The 18,595-nt window shown below is 43.8% G+C and overlaps 1 protein-coding gene across 1 annotated transcript in view; it reads right to left on the bottom strand.

Moving 5' to 3' along the window:
• C3 (complement C3) overlaps positions 1-18,595 on the bottom strand; it is a 329,940-nt gene that overhangs the window by 24,519 nt on the left and 286,826 nt on the right. Inside the window, exons 32-37 of the mRNA XM_078685332.1 lie at positions 16,948-17,038; positions 6,318-6,369; positions 3,664-3,751; positions 3,084-3,173; positions 2,880-2,985; positions 1,244-1,333 (exon numbers count right to left, since the gene is read on the bottom strand). Coding sequence (XP_078541458.1) covers positions 1,244-1,333; positions 2,880-2,985; positions 3,084-3,173; positions 3,664-3,751; positions 6,318-6,369; positions 16,948-17,038 — 517 coding nt within the window. The remainder of the gene's footprint in view (positions 1-1,243; positions 1,334-2,879; positions 2,986-3,083; positions 3,174-3,663; positions 3,752-6,317; positions 6,370-16,947; positions 17,039-18,595) is intronic.

The raw sequence follows: 18,595 nt of genomic DNA on the forward strand, positions 1-18,595 counted from the left end.
AACATCCACACACGCTTCAACTGCATAGTAATTACCAATATCCCCAAAGAGGACCTGCTACCATCTGTTATGTTCTTATGTATCAATTTGCATCTGGGCGGCTATCTCCCTAGAATACATGGCGGACCCTTTGTGAAGATTTTGAAGAATGAGTGTGTATCCCGAATATGGTTGGTTTCTTACCTGTCCTTGTTTGGCACCTGGTTTTAGATAAATATGCCAATACCACTTTATAATTGCTATTCTGCACTACTTTCTAGGGTCTGCTTATCTTGGGTTTGTCCCATCTAATGAAAGAATGTGTCGGCAGACAGGTGTTTTGTTTAACTGCTCTCTTCTACTTCATGCCTACCCAATTTTCCCATGGTCTGAGACCCACATGCGAATTCTGCACTTTAAATTTGCAGTTTTGCCCTACTGCCTAAGATTTGCCTTTTTGACTTTGCTTTGACCAACAGCAAGGAAATGCACTGTGTACCATTAACCAAGGAACATCATAGATCAGATTAGGGACTGACGGCTCCTTCTCTTGATGATGCGACTTTCTGAGAACCGTTGCTTTATGTTTGTAAACTCTTTTATTCCTTGTGTGATGCCTAGCGACAAATGTCTGCGATTGTATGATGCGTTGACAGTACTTGCTTAGCTGACATGTTCTTGGCTCGAGACTTATATATGCAACTCTGCAATTTAAACTTGTGTTTTACGCAACTTCTTAAGGTCTGCTCCCTTGAGCTCTCCTATTTAACCCCACGAAAATGTGTAGTGCACTTTAAACTAAGGCATGATATAGAACACACTTGTGGTTGATCGCTTTTTATTTTTTATGATAATTTTTACTGCCAACTGCTGCTTTTATGATTGTACATTTTCTTTTATCTTTTGTGCCATGACAAGTCATAAATGTATGCAATGGTACGATGTGCTGAAAGTTCTGGCAGTCATAAATCTTGGTGAATACTTAAAAGTTAAATTTAATGTATCCTTAAAATGTTTTAAATGCTGTTGTTGTTGGTAAACTTGATGGCATTGATGTTGAATAAAGATTGAAATGAGAAAAAAGTTTAAAGTACAAAGATTTGTGCAAAATGACAACTCTGTCAATTTTATTATGTTATAACATATGATCTGTGCTAGGTACAATGTTAAAAGCAAATAAAAAAGATATAGAAAACAATAAAGAGTCAAGAAAAAAAATCACATGATCGCAGCTCATAATTACCGTTGGATCAGAATACATTACCTTCAGCACATCGACAAACGTCTCCTTGGCATATTTTGCTCAAAAGCCCACTCTCCTTATCTGGATGATAGAATTTTGTACAGCGGCTTTCTAAATATAAACAATAAGTGATGTGTATTAAATGCAATTATTTGTTTAATATAAATTCATAGAGCTTGTAGACTACCTGTTGAAAGGAATAAGGTTTACCAGGCACAGCACAAAAGGCATGATGGGCGGGTTAAGGACGAAGGGAACATTTAAACTAGATATACTACTTCTGAATATAAATAACCTAATGAAAAGAACGGAGGGACCATTTCACAGTACTACCTATATAAAAATGAATATTTTTTCTAGATTGAGTTTAATGCAACAACTATGTTTAGTTTTAGTAAATACTATGGGGGTCATTAGGATAACGGGACCACTCGCCATGAGGACGGGGGTCCCGTGGGGGGTATTAGGATGCGCCCGTCACAGTGGTGGGCGCATCCTGCATTTGTAACATTGTGGTGGGCAGTGCTCTCAGCACCGCCCGCCACAATGCTAAAAATGCATGTCGTGCATGTGCATGCACAATGTGACAGGCACCGCGCGGTGCCTGCCATGTTGTGAATGCAGATGTAGGGGGGTACCTGCCTCCCCACCCCCCCATCATCCTGGAGGCCTTCAAACTGAAAGACTGCATGCCATTGTTGCCACCACAGAAAGGCACCCTCCTGCCTGCATCCTAATATGGATGGCGGTGTCCAGCAGACACCGCCACCATATAAACCCTTTTCTGCCCCGGCCGCAAGGCGACCGGGGCAGAAAAGTGGCGGATGGTGTTTCCGTCCGCCGTGGTCCCCCCGCCATAGTAATATGGCGGGGGGCGGGGAAGGGGGAAAATGGGTGGCGGGCGGGCAAGGATGTCGGGCGGATCGCCATCGCCCGCATGGCGATGGCAATCCGCACAACATCCTTATGGGCCCCTTAATGTTTTTAAAAAGTGCAATATTGCAGTTTATCATATAAAGTTAGAACAAACATTTTCATGCAATAGTTTCCATCAACATATTGTATTAACTCTTTTTTCTGCCTCCCCTGGGCTTCGAGTTGCACAAGTCCTGGAAGAAATTGTTAAATATCCAAGGACCCACTCTCGCTATGGTTCACACTAAGGCATTTGTGACGTAAGAATGCTCATGCAGAAAAGCAACTGAGAGGTTTAGGAGCAGGAAAACTCACAAACAGTTTACAGATACTTCACAACTTGGAAAGATATCCAATTTAATTAAGTCAAAAGAGAAGTACAAGCTTTCCTAGTATAGGAAAGGGAAGGTAACATAATCATATTTCGTGATGATTTAGCAAAAGATGTTTCTCCTCAGACAAACATATTTTTGCCTATGGGATTTGAAGTGAATATGACAAAAGTTAACATTCTCTGCATACTTCCAGAAAAAATGTATGACTTTTGCAAACCAAGATTTGTGAATCTGGGTGACAACAGCCTTTTCCCAGTTATTGATGAGCCAGTAATGGCAGATGAGTGTGACCCCAAATTTAAGAGTGATTAAGAGGCTAGAGAGCTGTATGCCAGGCCATTAGTTCCTATTTCTCCTTCATCCCATGCATTAGCTAATTCCATAAAAAGAGGTTTGATTGTGATTACCTAGAGAATAAAATTCATACACGGTGACAGCGGCTGGCTGAATCAGGCCAACTTGGAAATATTGGTGGGCTTTAAATGAAAAACAGTCATTTTCCTTGTGTGAAACCTAAAGAGAAAGCAAAAAATACTCATGAGCGAGGGGAATGAGAAAGGTACCATCACTGAAGAAAGTGATAAAATGAATCCAAGCGTAAGAATCCTTACCGCATCTAAATAGATGATTAGTTTTCCTTTATCTGACAGGCCTTTTTCTATTTCAAACTTGGAAATATATCTGTCCACTGGCTCCGAAAGCTAAATGTGAGACAGCAAAGATCACAAATTAATGTAACAGTTAAAACCCTGTTTGACCCATCTAATTCTTGCCTCATCTCCTTCCTATACAAAGCACTTCAAATCACAATGCATGTAAGTAATAAGGGAATACTCTATACCTAAATCACTTAACAGAAATACACACAAATGGATCTGTCTGAAAACGGCAGATACTTGTTTTAAGAGGTCCAACCCTCATTAATTTCCATATCAACTGGGAGATCTACCTGTCTATATTTCTTTTGGTACAACCAATGCATCAATACAAATAAAAGTTGTCCAGTCATGATCTGAGACAGTGCTGTGAAATTTTATGTCAACCTCATTGGCTACTGTAAGAACACTCTTATAATGAAATGAAAACGCAATATACTCGGTCAGTAAATCTACATGAGGGAGATGCATAGAAAGTGCTGTAATGTAGCATCATACCTTTTAACCCACTTTAGGTTTGTGGCTTCATACTTACCCTTCTCAGATCATCAATATCTGGGGAAAATCCAGTCAACATGGAAATGTCCAAAATAGTCATGGTGGAATCAACGTCTCCAAGATACCTGATAAGGATAATATGATAGGCAAGTGTCAATAAAACATCAAACTAACAGTAGACCAGGAGATTTAAAATGAACACATTTAAGTGGATCAGATTACAAAAAAGAACTCTACTGCTAAGACTCAAAAGTGGACATGCAGGACCTTTTCTCATGCTGGGTGAGTGATTCTAAGTACGCGTCAAAAGCAGAAGCCTGCTGAGTGTACAAACTCTTATCTCAGCAGCCCAACCACACCAGTATTTCAATTTGCATTTATCATGACCAATACATGGTTTTATTTGGGAGTGTGAAAGCCTACAGAGACCAAATATATCACACCCTGTGTACCCTTCATTCTAGAGTAATATTTTAAAGTATAAAATATGACCCGAACACAAATCTAATAAATCTTCACAGGGAGACATCCGAGGCTCCATAAGTCTTTCATGTGCTTCTTCCCAACTTTTGCCATTTCTTATCTTTTTATGGGGTTTCCATACAGGTAAATGGTTTTACTGAAACATTTCACCAATGCCCTTCTGGACCCTTGAAATTTTACTTCAGACCTACTCTCTACTGCCATTTGTTACTCTTCCTCTCTTACAGAGTTTTTCTAACAGGGTCAAGTTAATGTTCAAATGTCTTCTTTGCCCCGATATCCCTTTTTCTGCCTACTAAGGTTTTGTCCAGTACTTCAGTAGAAGTCTTAGGGCCCGATTCCGATCTCTGTCAGAAGGGCTCAGAATCAAATTTGGTTTTACCTAAAGCAATCAGGAGCCCTTGTTTCCGACCAACTTGTTCCCAATACCAAACAACCAAGTACGATGCCTGGGAACCCTTGGCGCTGACCGAATCGTTCCCGGAAGGCATACGGAGAAATAGAGCCCTCCAGAGCTGAATCAGACAGCTCTATGGAGTAGGTTTTCCAAGCGAGCAAGTATGATGAACGATTTGGACAGCCTTTATGATTCCTTTTTCCCAGATCGAAAAGGCTGCCAGAATAGGTCTTTGGGGGCCTGTAGCAGGACCCCCTTCACCAGGGGCCCTCCGACTTGAGCCTGTGGGGATACCCATGAGTCCCGCTTTCAGACCATGCACAGTGTGGCATGCACCAAGGGGTACCCACCACAGGGTGCACCATGATCCCCAACCACCCCTTTTGTTAATGCGAGCCTGTGTGCACATTCGGTACACAGGCTCCCATTGAAGTCAATGCGAGTCCAACCGAATCGTATTTGGATATATTCAAATGCATCGTACTTGTCGGTTGGACTCCACTGACACAAGTCGTACAGAATGCATCCGGACTCGAGGTGCTCGCTATGCTTCCCGAACGAGATCGGAATCAGACCCTTACGGTTATACATAAGATTTGATGTTTCCACCTCCGTTCATTCATTAGCCGTCATCCATCATCTAATCAGCCATTGTTTCTCTCTCGATCTGAGCTTGTGCTCTCTGGAAAGCTGTTAGGGCTCTTTGTTTCCTGTGTGTTGTGGTCTGTGATCTCAAGTTCTATGTGTCCATTCATTTACGACTGCCTAAGAGGCTCGCAGATCTTTGCCTTTTTTGCCTATACTCTTACCTAGCTTTCTCTCTGTTTCTCCCACCTACTTATTTCTCCTTCTCTTACCTCTTTTTCTGCCTACCTCTCTCTTTCACACTCTCTTCCTCCCTATTTTGCTCCTCAATTTCCTCATGTCTCTCTCCGCTCTTCTCTCTCTTTCTATACACACACACACACACACACACACACACAAACACACGCACACATAGATACATCTCACTGCCACCCACTTTCCCTTATATTTCTATCTCATTCTACTCTTTCTTCTTCTGCCTCGCTTTCTCTCTCTCTCTAGGGTTCTCTCTCTCTCCCTCTGTCTCATCTCCATCGGTATATCTCTTTCTTTCTCGCTGTCTCTATTCCTCTTGGTTCTGTCACACACACTTTCTCTCTCCAGTTTTCTATCCCACTTCGTAACTGTCTCTTGCTTTCTTTCTAGAGAGAGAGGAGGGAGCGATAACATCTGAATTTGTCAAATAAAAAAAATCTAAATGAGATTTAAGGACTATTTTTCTTTGTTCAACTAAGCTCACTTTGTGATCATAAGAAAGAGCTATACATGTCATGACACCTTAACATATAAACAAGTATACTGTGTGAGAGAGACAGAGACTGTGGGAGAGAGAAGTCAGAGAGGAGTATAGACACACACACACAGATATATATAAGCACACGTGTGTGTGCATGCATGTGAGCACGTGGTAAATATGTTCATATTTGGGACCATTACTTCCCCTAGAAAGGTGAAACACATGTGAATTTGAGACAGGTATTCTCAGGTATGCATGTTATTCCTCATTTGGGAGGAAATAACTTGTAATCCCCAGATTTAGGTGCAGGGATGCCAGTTGAAATGGGAAGATCCTTTCAGTATCCCTGAAACAGGGGAAATCACAGTGAAGGCTAGTGTAGTCAGTGAAGGGGGAAATCACATTTGAATACCCTGTGTATCAGTGGTGAAGCCAAGACTACATGCTTTCTTTAATGGAATTATTTAGGGGTTTCAGAACGATGTCTTACCTGGTGCAGATTTCGATTAGGACTGTGGATCGCGCGCCTTCTGGCTTCTGAGCTAGAGAGAAAAAATTAAGAAAACAAAGGTTTCATTTAAATGAAGCTCTCTGCCCCAGAGGTCTGCAGTTTAACTTAACATTCCAGAAATATGGAAATCATGTCCATATTATTGTGTATATTATGGGAATAAACCAGTGTACTGAATCACTGGAACGTCACAATTTTTCAACAAAACCTGTTTAACTGAAAGTTGTGTTAATAAATCACTAGCAGCTGAAAACAATCTATGTTAATAACAATTGGGGTCAACAACAATTGTGAACAACACAATAAGATCTTAATTACAATTTTATTCTCATCCTTGCAATACTAATTGACATTAGGGAGGTAAATGCGTTTCTGATCACTGTTTGGTGCATAAGGTATCTGTGCCTGTACTTGAGCCTTCTCAGTATCATCAGACGTGGACATTCCCTCCGACCCTTGTTACATTAACTTAGTTCCATTTCGTACCCTTCAAACCCAAAGTGTGAAATTGTCAATGTCTAGAAATCCATTTTTCCCTATATATTCAAGGAAACTTCCCCCATCCGCCTCAAACCTCATCGTGGGAAGAGGTGGTCCGTAAGGGTCATGATACCTGATTATTCAGTGTTTTCACATGTAGTTTCTTGTGCAAACAATAGAATTGAATAATTCTTCTTCACAGGGAGAGGTCAGCAGCAGAGGTCAATAGAGGGAACGTGCTTCTGCACACAACTGTGAACAGGGAGAGCAGCTTTGCTTGCTGCCATCCAGCCAAGTCAAGATGCTCCGAGATGGACTTCCCTGAGTGGGCATCACCATCACAAAGCTGTTGCAGCTGAGACTTACAGCGCCATGTTGTAGGCCCATGAGTTAGATAGGAACTTTCTTGGCCACCAGCCTCTGAGGATAGGTAAGGGATGAGATCAGACCCCCAAAATCCTCAGTGACTGTCTTGTACCCTAACCGTTCGCCAGGCAGTCCTCAGACTGAGATTCCCGAAAGATGTAGTCTTTAAACCCACATTGGGTTTAGAATTGTCCTTCTCATCCAGATTGCTGACTTGTTCCCTAATTTAAATAAAATGAACAGGTAAACGTTCTCAAGTGGAATCATGGTTGTAGTGGGAAGCATAACAATGTCATCTCGCACATGTGGCCTGACAAGCAGCATTACTGACATACATTCTGCAAAAGTTAGGTATGGAGCCTCCATAGCAAGGCGCAATAGAGTGCACTGTTCTTCCTATGTTGATTTTCCTTCATGCAAAGGATTATCTTTGAGAAGCTCACCAAGGCAAACATGACCAGAGTTAGATGTGGCAAGAGAGGAAGCATCTCAAGGTAAAATGATAATCTAGCTCCTGTCCTGACCATGATAAGCAGAGCCAATGACCGCCAAACTCGTGGGGGTGCAGTGGTGGGGGTCCAGCCACCGGCACACTGGCAAACCGATGTCATATCACAACTTTTGAGGTCAGACCGCCATTGCACCGCCGCAGGTGCCTAGGAACCACCATTCCCTGAAGGTGGCGTGGCGGTTAAGGCCTCAGTAATATACTGGTTGTGCCACTGTGGCACCGCCATACATATTAGGAGTTTCAGGACCGCCGCCAGTGTCATGGAGGTCTTTACTCCATGAAAAAGGCGGGTGGTCCTGAAACAAAGCGGTCCCTACAGGGCCCTCTGTCGCCCATTTGAATGGGGATGCATGCAGGGGGGCAGAACATGTGCCCCCCTGTGTGCATGCACTCCAGTTTATGCATGGCATGAACTTTACAGTACATGCCGTGCAGGAACTCTTTTTTTGGCATTCCCATTTCAGAGGCACAGCCAAAAAATAGCCAGCCAGACATGAGGAAACTCGTGATCTGGCGGGCGGTAGACACACGGGTTTCCCGCGAGTGAGCCTCCAGCGAGGCGGTCTGCTATATATGGGCATATCATAGCTCACATTATTTTCAAGTACACATATGACATTTACGAGGGAGGTAAGATGATATACTTACTCTACTTTAGACTGAACTTTTCTTAGAACACACTTTGGGGCCCATTAGGATGACGTGCGGACTTAGTCTGCCCGCCATTCTATCGGTCATTGGGACCGCCCGCCATAAGGGCAGGGTCCCGTGAATGCGTCCGCCACTGTGGCGGGCGCATCCTGCATTTTTAGCATTGTGGCGGGCGGTGCTCTCAGCACCGCCTGCCACAATGCTAAAAATGCACGAATGCATTTGTATTAACAAAGCGGCAGGCACCGCGCGGTGCCTGCCGCTTTGTTAATGCAAATGCAGGGGGAGTACCACAGGTACCCCCCGTGTGCACCCCCCACCTCTCCTTCACTACAGGGGCCCGCAGGGGGCCCCGGAAGTGAAGACCGCATGCCTTTCCGTGGCGGCATCGTCGCCACAGAAAGGCATCTGTTTTGGCCCATCATAATATGGCTGGCGGTGTCTAATAGACACCGCCACCATATTAAACCTTTTCCACCCCGGCTGCAAGGCGACCGGGGCGGAAAAGCGGCGGACGGTCTTTCTGTCCGCCGCGGACCCCCCAGCCATCCTAATGTAGCGGGGGTCATTTCAGTGCGGATGGCGGGCCGATTGCCCCCACCAGGCCGGCGGTGGTTACCGCCAGCCTGGCGGGGGCAATCCGCCTGCCATCCTAATGGGCCCCTAAGTTTGTAGTGGGCTTATACTGGCCAATTATTTCTAACTGGTATTGTTATCCTTACCTTTTTAGTGATTTTGGGTTTGCAAGAGGCATAACAGAGTCCCCTCATTTGCGCTACTCTCACAGACAATGTTTGTGCCTACAAATTTGAGATGATATGCTTAACAAACCGTACTTTATATTAATACACTGAGTGCAATTTGAATCGTATCAGAATCAATTTTTCAACACACTAAACGCTGCTTATTGCATATTCGAATACTTTAAGCTGCCTTACAGCGATTTGGACAACTTAGGCATTACAAAGTTGAGTAGTAGATAGACAATTTTCAGGACTTTTTATGCTTCATCCATCTTTTGCTCTCTGATTGGTGGTTGGTTGCCTCGCCCAAACCAATTCTGTTTTCATTTTCTCGGACTGGGCAACACCAATGAACTTGTGTCCTCAGGACTTTGAGGCACATTCAATGATTTCTATGAAATTTTATGGAAATTCCATAACATTTTGGGGTATTTATGCCTATTGACCTTGGTTGGTCTTTGCGAATGGGTTGCACTTTTAATTTTCCGGTCTTTTGTCTATAACACGCCCTAATGGGTTGTATTTAATGGATGTATGACATTACAACGCATGCTTTTACATCGCATGCTTTTACATTACAGTTTTTACAACGCATACCATTACAACGCATAGCGCTTTGAGGTGCTGGATAGTGAATAGTTTAATTTACTATTCCAACTCCAGTCCCCTGGACACTAGGGAAGGTGTTGGATAGTAAATTAAATCTATTCCCTATCCTAGAGCGCCCCCTAGCGCAATGCGTTGTAATGGTTTGCGTTGTAAAAGTTGCGATGTAAAGGCACTGGGTGGTAAAAGCTGCGTTGTAAAGGATGTTTCCCGTATTTAATGGTTGTACTTCCTCCTTTCTTGTTCCTTTCTTCTTCTTATGTTATAGTTTCCCTGTTTTTCATTTTTCATTTTTGTCACTTGGATTTACGCTAGAATGGTGTTAACGCAATAATAACCTTCTCGCACTTTCACTCAGCTTTGGTATTGGATTCACAAATATTAGTTAGTTCTGAATTCTATTTCTTAGCTTAATTAATGCTACTCTACTCGTGCTGATTGGATCTTAGATTTTACTCATTTCTTTCCTTTTTAGAAACTTAATTTGAGTATTTCAAAAGGATTCACTGTAATTATTTTCTGTATATGTAGTCATGTATCATATCACTGTAGAATGTCTTGGATTACCTTGATTGTATAAGCTTCTATAGCTTGGATACTTTGTAATTTACAGCCTTGAAAAAGTCGTCATACGACGAAACATGTGTCGGCTGCACTCATCTTGGGTTTCTTCATCTGTGGACTACAATCCAGATTGCTCATCAATGAAAATTGAAGCAATTGCTACCTCAGATAAAGGACTTTCTCGAACCTAGACTTTGACTATACTTTGTATGATTCTAATTTGTGTTCTGTATATGTGAACTACTATTTGGACCTGTTGTTTTGACAGACCAGGATCGTGAAATTTGGTGGTGCTTTGGGACAAGATATTAAACAATAAGAGTGTATTATAAGTTTATATTCATCCAGTTCAGCAACAAAAATCAGACAGAGGTAGGGACTAGGAGCAGACTCCCAACTCAACCATTAAAAACTTATTGCATTGTTTTCTTATATCACCCTATGTGAAACTCTTAACAGAATAAAAGAGCAGCATGGTTGAAGATGCCCTTCAGTGCCTCCTTTTTAGGTTATACCTGCACAGCGCTTGCTCTGTGCTTGTGAAATCTCTTGCAAAGGAAAAAAAATCTTAAAGGAGCCAACTTATTACCTACCTTTACTTAGGTTGGCTCCCACATCACTCTTGTTTCCTTGCTTCCTATTGCACGTAGGTTCAGTCCTTGTCCCTGCCATGGCGCATGGACCAAGTAAAGCTTCCTGTGGCCAGTGTCCTTCCACTGGCCGCAGACTCCTGGTCGTACTCTTTGTTAACTTTTCAGCAGGCTCTCTTATAGAGTGCAATCCTCTGCAGTCCCTCTCCTTCACTCCCATCCCCCTACGGCTCTCCATGTTGTTAATTTTCCCTACCCCGCTCCCGCTCTCCGTTGGGTCATCTGTGGTGTCAATCCTTCCACCCCCCACCATCTGATCTTTTTAACCTGCTCTCCTCCCACTGTCCATTCTTTTTAAAATAACCCCTCCCGCTGTCATTCTCTTGATCTCACCCGTTCGCCTTCAGCTACACATTCTTTTTTTGTCTCTCTCCCCTCCTTGTTGATTGCCACCCCAGCCCCAGGCTCTTTTAAAGCATATTGCACAGCAGTGTGAGCTGCTGTACAAGATGTGCAAGATGGCTTAAAGTAGATAAGCTTAAAGTAAATAAAAAGTCAATGCTTGCAGTGCCATAGCATTTTATTTTTATTTACTTTATGCCCTGTTGCACAGCAGCCCGTAATGCTGTGTAACATCTGAAAAAAATATTAACAAAGCCAAATAGCTCACACAGAAAAATTTGGCTTTGTTAAAGTTTATTTTATAGATGTTGCACAGCAACATGTGCTGCTGTGCAATGTCTTTGAAAAACACTGACAACGATAACAGGTCTTTCATAGGCGAAAACTATGGGCTTTACCAATGCCTGTTAGAAATATGGTTCTAGCAGACGTTCCTGCTTCTGCGAAAGATCTCTGGGATTTTAGATAACCTGCCTTCCAGAAGAAGATGGGGAGGGGGAAAGGGGCAGGAGTGGCGGCCTCAGGTTGGAAGGGGGGGAACGGTTATGGGTGGTGGGGAGGGGGGCGTGGGACTGGTGGAAAAAATTCAGAGGGACAATGGCTTTAAAAAAACAGAATTTTAAAATACTACGAATAATGACGGAAAGGAGAGTAAACTATTATTATTTAGGCTTGGTTTAAGAAAGGATATGGATGAAACAGATATATTAATTTAAATGGGCAAGCTAACTAATTGTTCTGTTAATGTACGTGGCTTAGGGGACAGGAATAAGCGAAACTGGACTATGGAGATGCTGAGATCTAATCACTTTGATATAATTGCACTACAAGAAACGCACATACCATGGGAAAAGAGGGGGCTAATCATCATAAAGGGCTAATTTTTAATGGCCTGCTTTACGCAAACCTTTAACATTAGAGGGGTGGCTATTTTAGCTCAGAACCAGATAGGACCTACCAGGTGGACAAGGCATTTGATCGGGTGTCATGGGAGTATCTGTGGGGTGTCCTAGCAGCCAAAGGGTTCGGCTCTCGGGCCATCACTACAATTAAAGTGATGTACAGAGCACCCTGTGCGAAACTACAGCTGATGGGTAGAGAATCCGACACAATAAAGGCTTCACGAGGAACAAGTTAGGGATGCCCTTGCTCCCCAATCCTATTTGCCCTTTATATTGATCCCTTTATCCAATCGCTGATCGAGAACCAGGCAATTTCACCAGTGATGACCCAGGGATTTAGTACTAAAGTACTAGCATAGGCAGATAACATCACGGTAATGACATCTGATCTCGAGGAGGCAATGAGGGAGATAGAAGCTACTGCTACTCCTTTTGAAAAGGAATCAGGGTATCTACTCAATAAAATCAAAGACTCAAATTGTTTGCACTAACAATGTTACTCTCCTGGATAGCCGACGAGTAAATGTAGCCACTTATCTTGGAGTTTTAATCACCCCGGATATTGGTCAGATTGCCCAAATTAATCTAAACCCTGTGATCAGTAAGATTGCTAAAGACCTTAGGCGAATGAACTCACTTCATTTAACCATTCTAGGTAGGGGGGGCGTGGCTTGGCCGCAGTGCGGAATGGCTGCTTAAGTTTGCAGCTCCGCCGGCCGAGCCGAATATCCGGCATTAATCCGCTCGAAAACGTGAGATATCTCGGACCTGCCTGCTGGGAGTGCCAGTTGGGGCGCTCCGCTTCTGGTATAAGTTGGCAATTGAGTGCCTGCGGACCCATGGGAAGTGTGGCAGCGCCGGCGGTCCTGGAGCCGGGATGCGGCCTATGTGTCCGACATAGACCGGGACCTGGGGTGACGGCTCTGAGGGTGGCTGAGGACCCTAAGAAGCCCTGATGGGCAGCGCCTATTGCATCGGCCAACGGAGCGGCTGCCCAGGAAAGCGGGATGGACGGATGATCGGCAGTGACGGCGTTGTCGAGTGAGGCTGCCGGCTGGGAAATACTTGCAGAGAGCAAAGGAAGGCTCTGTGATAGGTGGTGACGGGAGGCGGCTGAGGAGCGGCCGGAGGACCAGGGAGGCCTAGGGAGTGCAATCGCTGACGGCCTGCGCTCGTAATTATCGGTGAGGTCGCCCAGCAGACGTCGGAGCTCACAGCAAAGGCTTTGGCCCCTGATGCGCTGGACTTTGAGGGCTTATTCTACCTAAATTACTTTACTTATTTGTGAACATCCCTATGCCCCTAGTCACTTTTTTAAATGGCTCCAATCTGGGATTCTGGAGCTAGTCTAGGCTGGAAGACAACCATAGGGTATCGTGGAACTTACTTACTCTCCCGTTCGGTCAGGGCGGGCTAGCTGCTCCGAACTTTGAGCTATATGCGTATAGTGCGCAGGCACAGTATTTGCATTATTGGCAGCATCCTGTACCATTCCAGCCACATGTGGCTATAGAAATGGATAGTGCTGCTCCCACTCCACTTAACACAACAGTATATCACCCCTATAAAAGATCTCCATTGGACAGAAACACGGTTGAAGCCACGAGATGGGCATGGTCGAAAATAGCTAAAAGGGCTGGTATTGCGGAGCTGTATGCGCCGTCAATGCCACTTGGAGGCAACCCTTTGTTGGCGCCATTGGCGGACAAGGCGGTGACGGAGTGCGCGGGCAGACACGGGCTGAAGGTGGCAGGGGATTTGTACCCTGACGACGAATTTTTGACACTGCAGCAGATGTGTGACCCAAACACACCGTTGGCTTCGGACATGTTATTATATTATCAATTGTGAGCTGCCTGTAAGGCTCGCTATCCCCAGTACCCGGCGGCGCCACCCGCACTGCCGGCATTGGAGGACGTGCTTTCTAATGGCTCCCTTCATAAACTAATTACCCGTATTTGTCGCAAAACACAGGACACTTCACCTATTATAACATGTGACTCCAAGGCTGAGTGGGTAAGGGAAACAGGAATGGAAATAACTGATAAGCAATGGTCCTTCTGCTGTTCGCAACTAGAGAACTTGTCACCTAATTATAGGTTGAGGCTCATTCATTTAAACTACTTACACAGAACATATCGGACGCCCAAGCAGCTTTGTCGAATGGGACTTCAGGCAGATGCTAACTTTTGGAGGTGTGGGGCAGCGGAGGCGAATTTTTTACATTTGACTTGGACTTGTGGGCAGGTGGCGCAATATTGGGAGGTAGCGTTCGGGCACATAGGGCACATTATTGGAGTGGAGTTACAGGTACACCCGCTAATGGCACTTTTGGGCTTTGTCATGGAAATTCCGAGCGGTTCACGCAACTTGACTGCTCTATTGCTACTGCTGGCTAAGAGACAGATAGCGTTACATTGGAAGAAGATGGCTCCTCCCGGGGTAGCGGGCTGGATAAGGTCGGCTGTATATTGTAGAGACCAACTGACGACCTATTGGGAACTTTTGCCCTGTAGATCTCGACCTGCAGATATCTGGGGACCTTTTGTGGAATGGCTGGGACAGGGTGGTACAGATCTGGGTGCCACTTGACCTATAGGGTGGGTGTAGAGGAAGTGAGTTTGTTAATAACGGTTGTGTGTTAATGGGCTGGAGACCGGGGGGGGGGGCATTTTGCTTTTTTCTTTTTGTCTGCTTTGAGTTGGGCATGAAGAGGGACAGGATTGGGGCGGTAGGGGATGTGAAGATTGTGTGTCTGATATGTTAGGCGTTATATTAAGATATATTGTAATTTGGAGTGAAAAAGGGCAGGCAGGTTCGGGTTGTAGGTTGGGTTTTTTGTTTGATGACCTTGCGAGAATATGATGATTAAAATAGATATATTTCACACAGGAACCATGGCTATACTTGTGATACTGTATTGATCGCCACCGGACCGTGTTGGTTGTCGGTAAGAAGGCTGTGTTTACATATTCGCATGCTCTGAAATAACTTGCTGCCGGCCTCCGGGTTGTAGGCTCCAAAAGCTGTGTTGTCTGTGTACAAGGTAATAAAGGTTTTAAAAAATAAAAATTTTAAAAAATGTAACACACCATCCTAGGTAGAGTCAATGTTCTTAAAATGATTATGTTCCCTAAGGTCTTGTACCTTTTGAGGACACTCCCGGTCGAAATTGAAGGATCTTTAATTAGAGCTTTAGATTCTCTGTTTAGTAGGTTTGTTTGGCAATATGGTAAGGTCAGGAGATCTCTAAAACTGCTTACCTTGCCACAAGTTCGGGGAGGGCTGGCCGCTCCTAATTTAACTCTTTATTGTTGGGCAGTCTTACTGCACCAAAAGAATATACTCTTTTTTTAAACTACTGGTAGCACCAGTGAGATTCAGGGGGAGGGTCTCCCAACAATATATGAACTGGCACTTGGAGAAAGGGCAAAAACTTTTTTTTGCGAGAGCTGGAACCTAGTTACTACAAGAAGGTTCGATTTAAGATCATATTGAATGCATGGAAAACCTGGGGTAGGATACAAAAACATATGAATATTCCAAGGATAACAAAGTATACACCCCTTTGGAAATCATCCCTATTTCCCCCTGTGTTTTATGATGTTATAGCCAGGCAATTGGAGCAACTGGGTCTACAGACAGTGGGAGACATCCAGCCAAATGGCCAATTATATGCGTTTGGTGACCAACAAAGAGAGTTCGGGATACCAGATAGGCATTATCTAAAGTATTTACAAATCAAGGGGGGTCTTGATAAAAGGAGACAGGCAATCTCTAATGCTAAAATTGCACTGTTTGAAACCATGGGGAGAACTGCCTGTAAAATTAAACATCTATACAGTATGATGATGGAACTTGTCCCGGATGATGTTGAAAAAATTTAGACCAAATGGGCCGATAGGTTAGAGAATGAAGATGTTGATGTAGATATGTCATTACGGTTAGTAAGAAAAACTCTCCCATCTGCTAATCTAAAGTCACAACACTATAAAACATTTTATACTTTGTATTTTACACCGGCCAATTTATTCAAATGGGGGAAAAGGGGGATGACAAATGCCCAGATGTGGGATAGGACCAGCTGAAGAAATTCATATGTTTTTGGGATGTCTACAACTAGATTTGATAAAAACAGAACTGGTAAAATTTGGGGAGAAGATCCTTGGAAAAACGGTGGCGTTAACCCCTTCACCCATGATGATTGGATACGACAGCAGTGTCGAGCTAGATCAACCCCAGATTAGTATTGTATTTATTTCAGTTGTGATACTAAGATTACTCATTGCAACCAGATGGCAGGATCCAATTCCGCAAAATGTTTACGAATTCCTAGCCCGTTTTATAGCTGTGTATAAACTTGAACAGGCTCTATACACTTGTAAGGGGTACTAGACTAAAAGATGGGGTATGAAATTATGGGCTCCAGTTATGAAGTGGGTAAAAGGGTAGGATAATGTCGAAATGTTTTCCGATGTATTGTATCTCCCCAGCCCTTTCTCTTTCTGTATCAATCTAGATCTGGATTGGTAGATATTTATCAACAATGTATTATAAATGAATTTATTTCTTTGTTCTTTTTTATATAAATTTTATCTCTCTGAATATAAAAGAAAAAAGAAAAAGAAAAAAACACTGACAACGACAACAGGTCTTTCATAGTCGAAAACTATGGGCTTTGCCGATGCCTGTTAGAAATATGGCTCTAGCAGACATTTCTGCTTCTGCGAAAGATCTCTGGGATTTTAGATAACCTGCTTTCCAGAAGAAGTAAAAGAGCAGATAGAGACTTACCATTAATGTCCATTTGAACTTTCACCTCCAAGTCAAAGTTCTTACAGGCGAGGTCCTTCTCGGCTAGCATGGCATTGTAAACAGTTACCACCTACAGTAACAGGAGGAAAAGAGGTTGGATGTTGGTGCTGCATTTATCAAGCTACAGTGAAGAAAATTCTAAAAGTATAGATGTGTGAGAAACCTGATTGTCTCCCATCCATTCTTAGCGTAGGAAAGATGGTTGGAGTTTTGTACTAGAACAACACTCCTCATCCTGGTAAACCCCTGCAGTGGTGAAGACCCTATGCTAGAACCCTCCTGGGTCTTCCTGTCTAACCACCTGCTGCGGTGAAGGGACCATCACGGTATTAAACTACTGTGACTACCACATCAGTCTCCTGTAGAGCGTTTTGAGGGTTGGTGGAACCCACAGTGATTTAATGTTCCGGGACCCCTTAGAATATCTTGCACATCCTGCAAACTCCTGCCCCGGTGCAGGAAACATTACTGTAACAGTGCATTAGGAGTCCCTCATATCATCATGTGCCCAATCTTCTGCTTTCTTGTAGATCCCCTTACTATAGTAACATAGTGGTACCCTATGAAATATTGTGTCCTAAGCCCTGCTGAGGTATACAATACCTCCTTTTAGTAGTCAAGTTGTACACTCTGAGATATTGTGTCCAAGGTGTAGGGGCCCTTTTTGTAGTAATTCATATGTACCCCCTTGTATATTGTGTCAAATCCCCTGCTTTGTTGAAGCAGCCATTAATGTAGTTATATAGTAGTACCCTCTGGAATATTGTGTCTAGAACGGTGAGGTGTATGACTCCTCTTTGTACTAATGTGGTTGTGAAGTCTAAACAAGTAAATAAATAAATAACTAGTGGCACTTCCACCTAATCAGTCAGTTGTACCTAAACCTCCACAGAAAACCAATGCTCTTGGTACTGGTCCAAGTGAGTCACTCCTTCACAACTACAGACAGGGAAACAAACATGAATACTGTCACTAACTTTTATACCTCAACATCTCCACACAACTCTTCATTAAGAGTGTCACAAGTGGATGCTATCATAACTTTTTATGACGAGTTGTCAAGAGGGCAATAAACACATTGCCCTTTGAGACATCACAGACTTCGCTGTTGTTCATTGTTAGTAATGGGGTCTCTAGTTGGCAGGGGTTTGCACTCTGTCCAAGTAGGGACAGTCACTCTAGTCAGGGTGAGGGGATTTTCAGCCTTGGGGACCCCATCTGCCGAGGCCTGGACATATTTTTACTTCATTTTTTAAAAAAGATAATGGGAGAGGGCCCTGACTTGCCTTTTGTTCCTGTTTTTTTTCAATTAAAGAAGTGGGGCCGTGTTTTTGGCCCCGGGGATCCTGGGGACCCCATCCCATGGGCATGCCCTTTATTATTATGATTTTTAAATATTGGGTGGGAGACACATGGCCCTCTTCCCATGACGATATTGGCCTGGATACCCCATCCACCCAGGGCAGAGCCTGTAGGGTGGGTGTCGTGGTCCCACCTAGGGCACCCACTTACATTTGTTGGGGACCGTGGGGGGTGCCTGAAGGTCCACGCTGTCCCTGATGGCTCCCTGCCTGCTGCGGGAGCTGGCATTGCTTTGAGACCCAAGGAGCTGCTGAATATGCAGCCC

The sequence above is a fragment of the Lissotriton helveticus genome, chromosome 1_1, assembly GCF_964261635.1.
Source record: "Lissotriton helveticus chromosome 1_1, aLisHel1.1, whole genome shotgun sequence".
In the NCBI taxonomy this organism is placed as follows: Eukaryota; Metazoa; Chordata; class Amphibia; order Caudata; family Salamandridae; genus Lissotriton; species Lissotriton helveticus.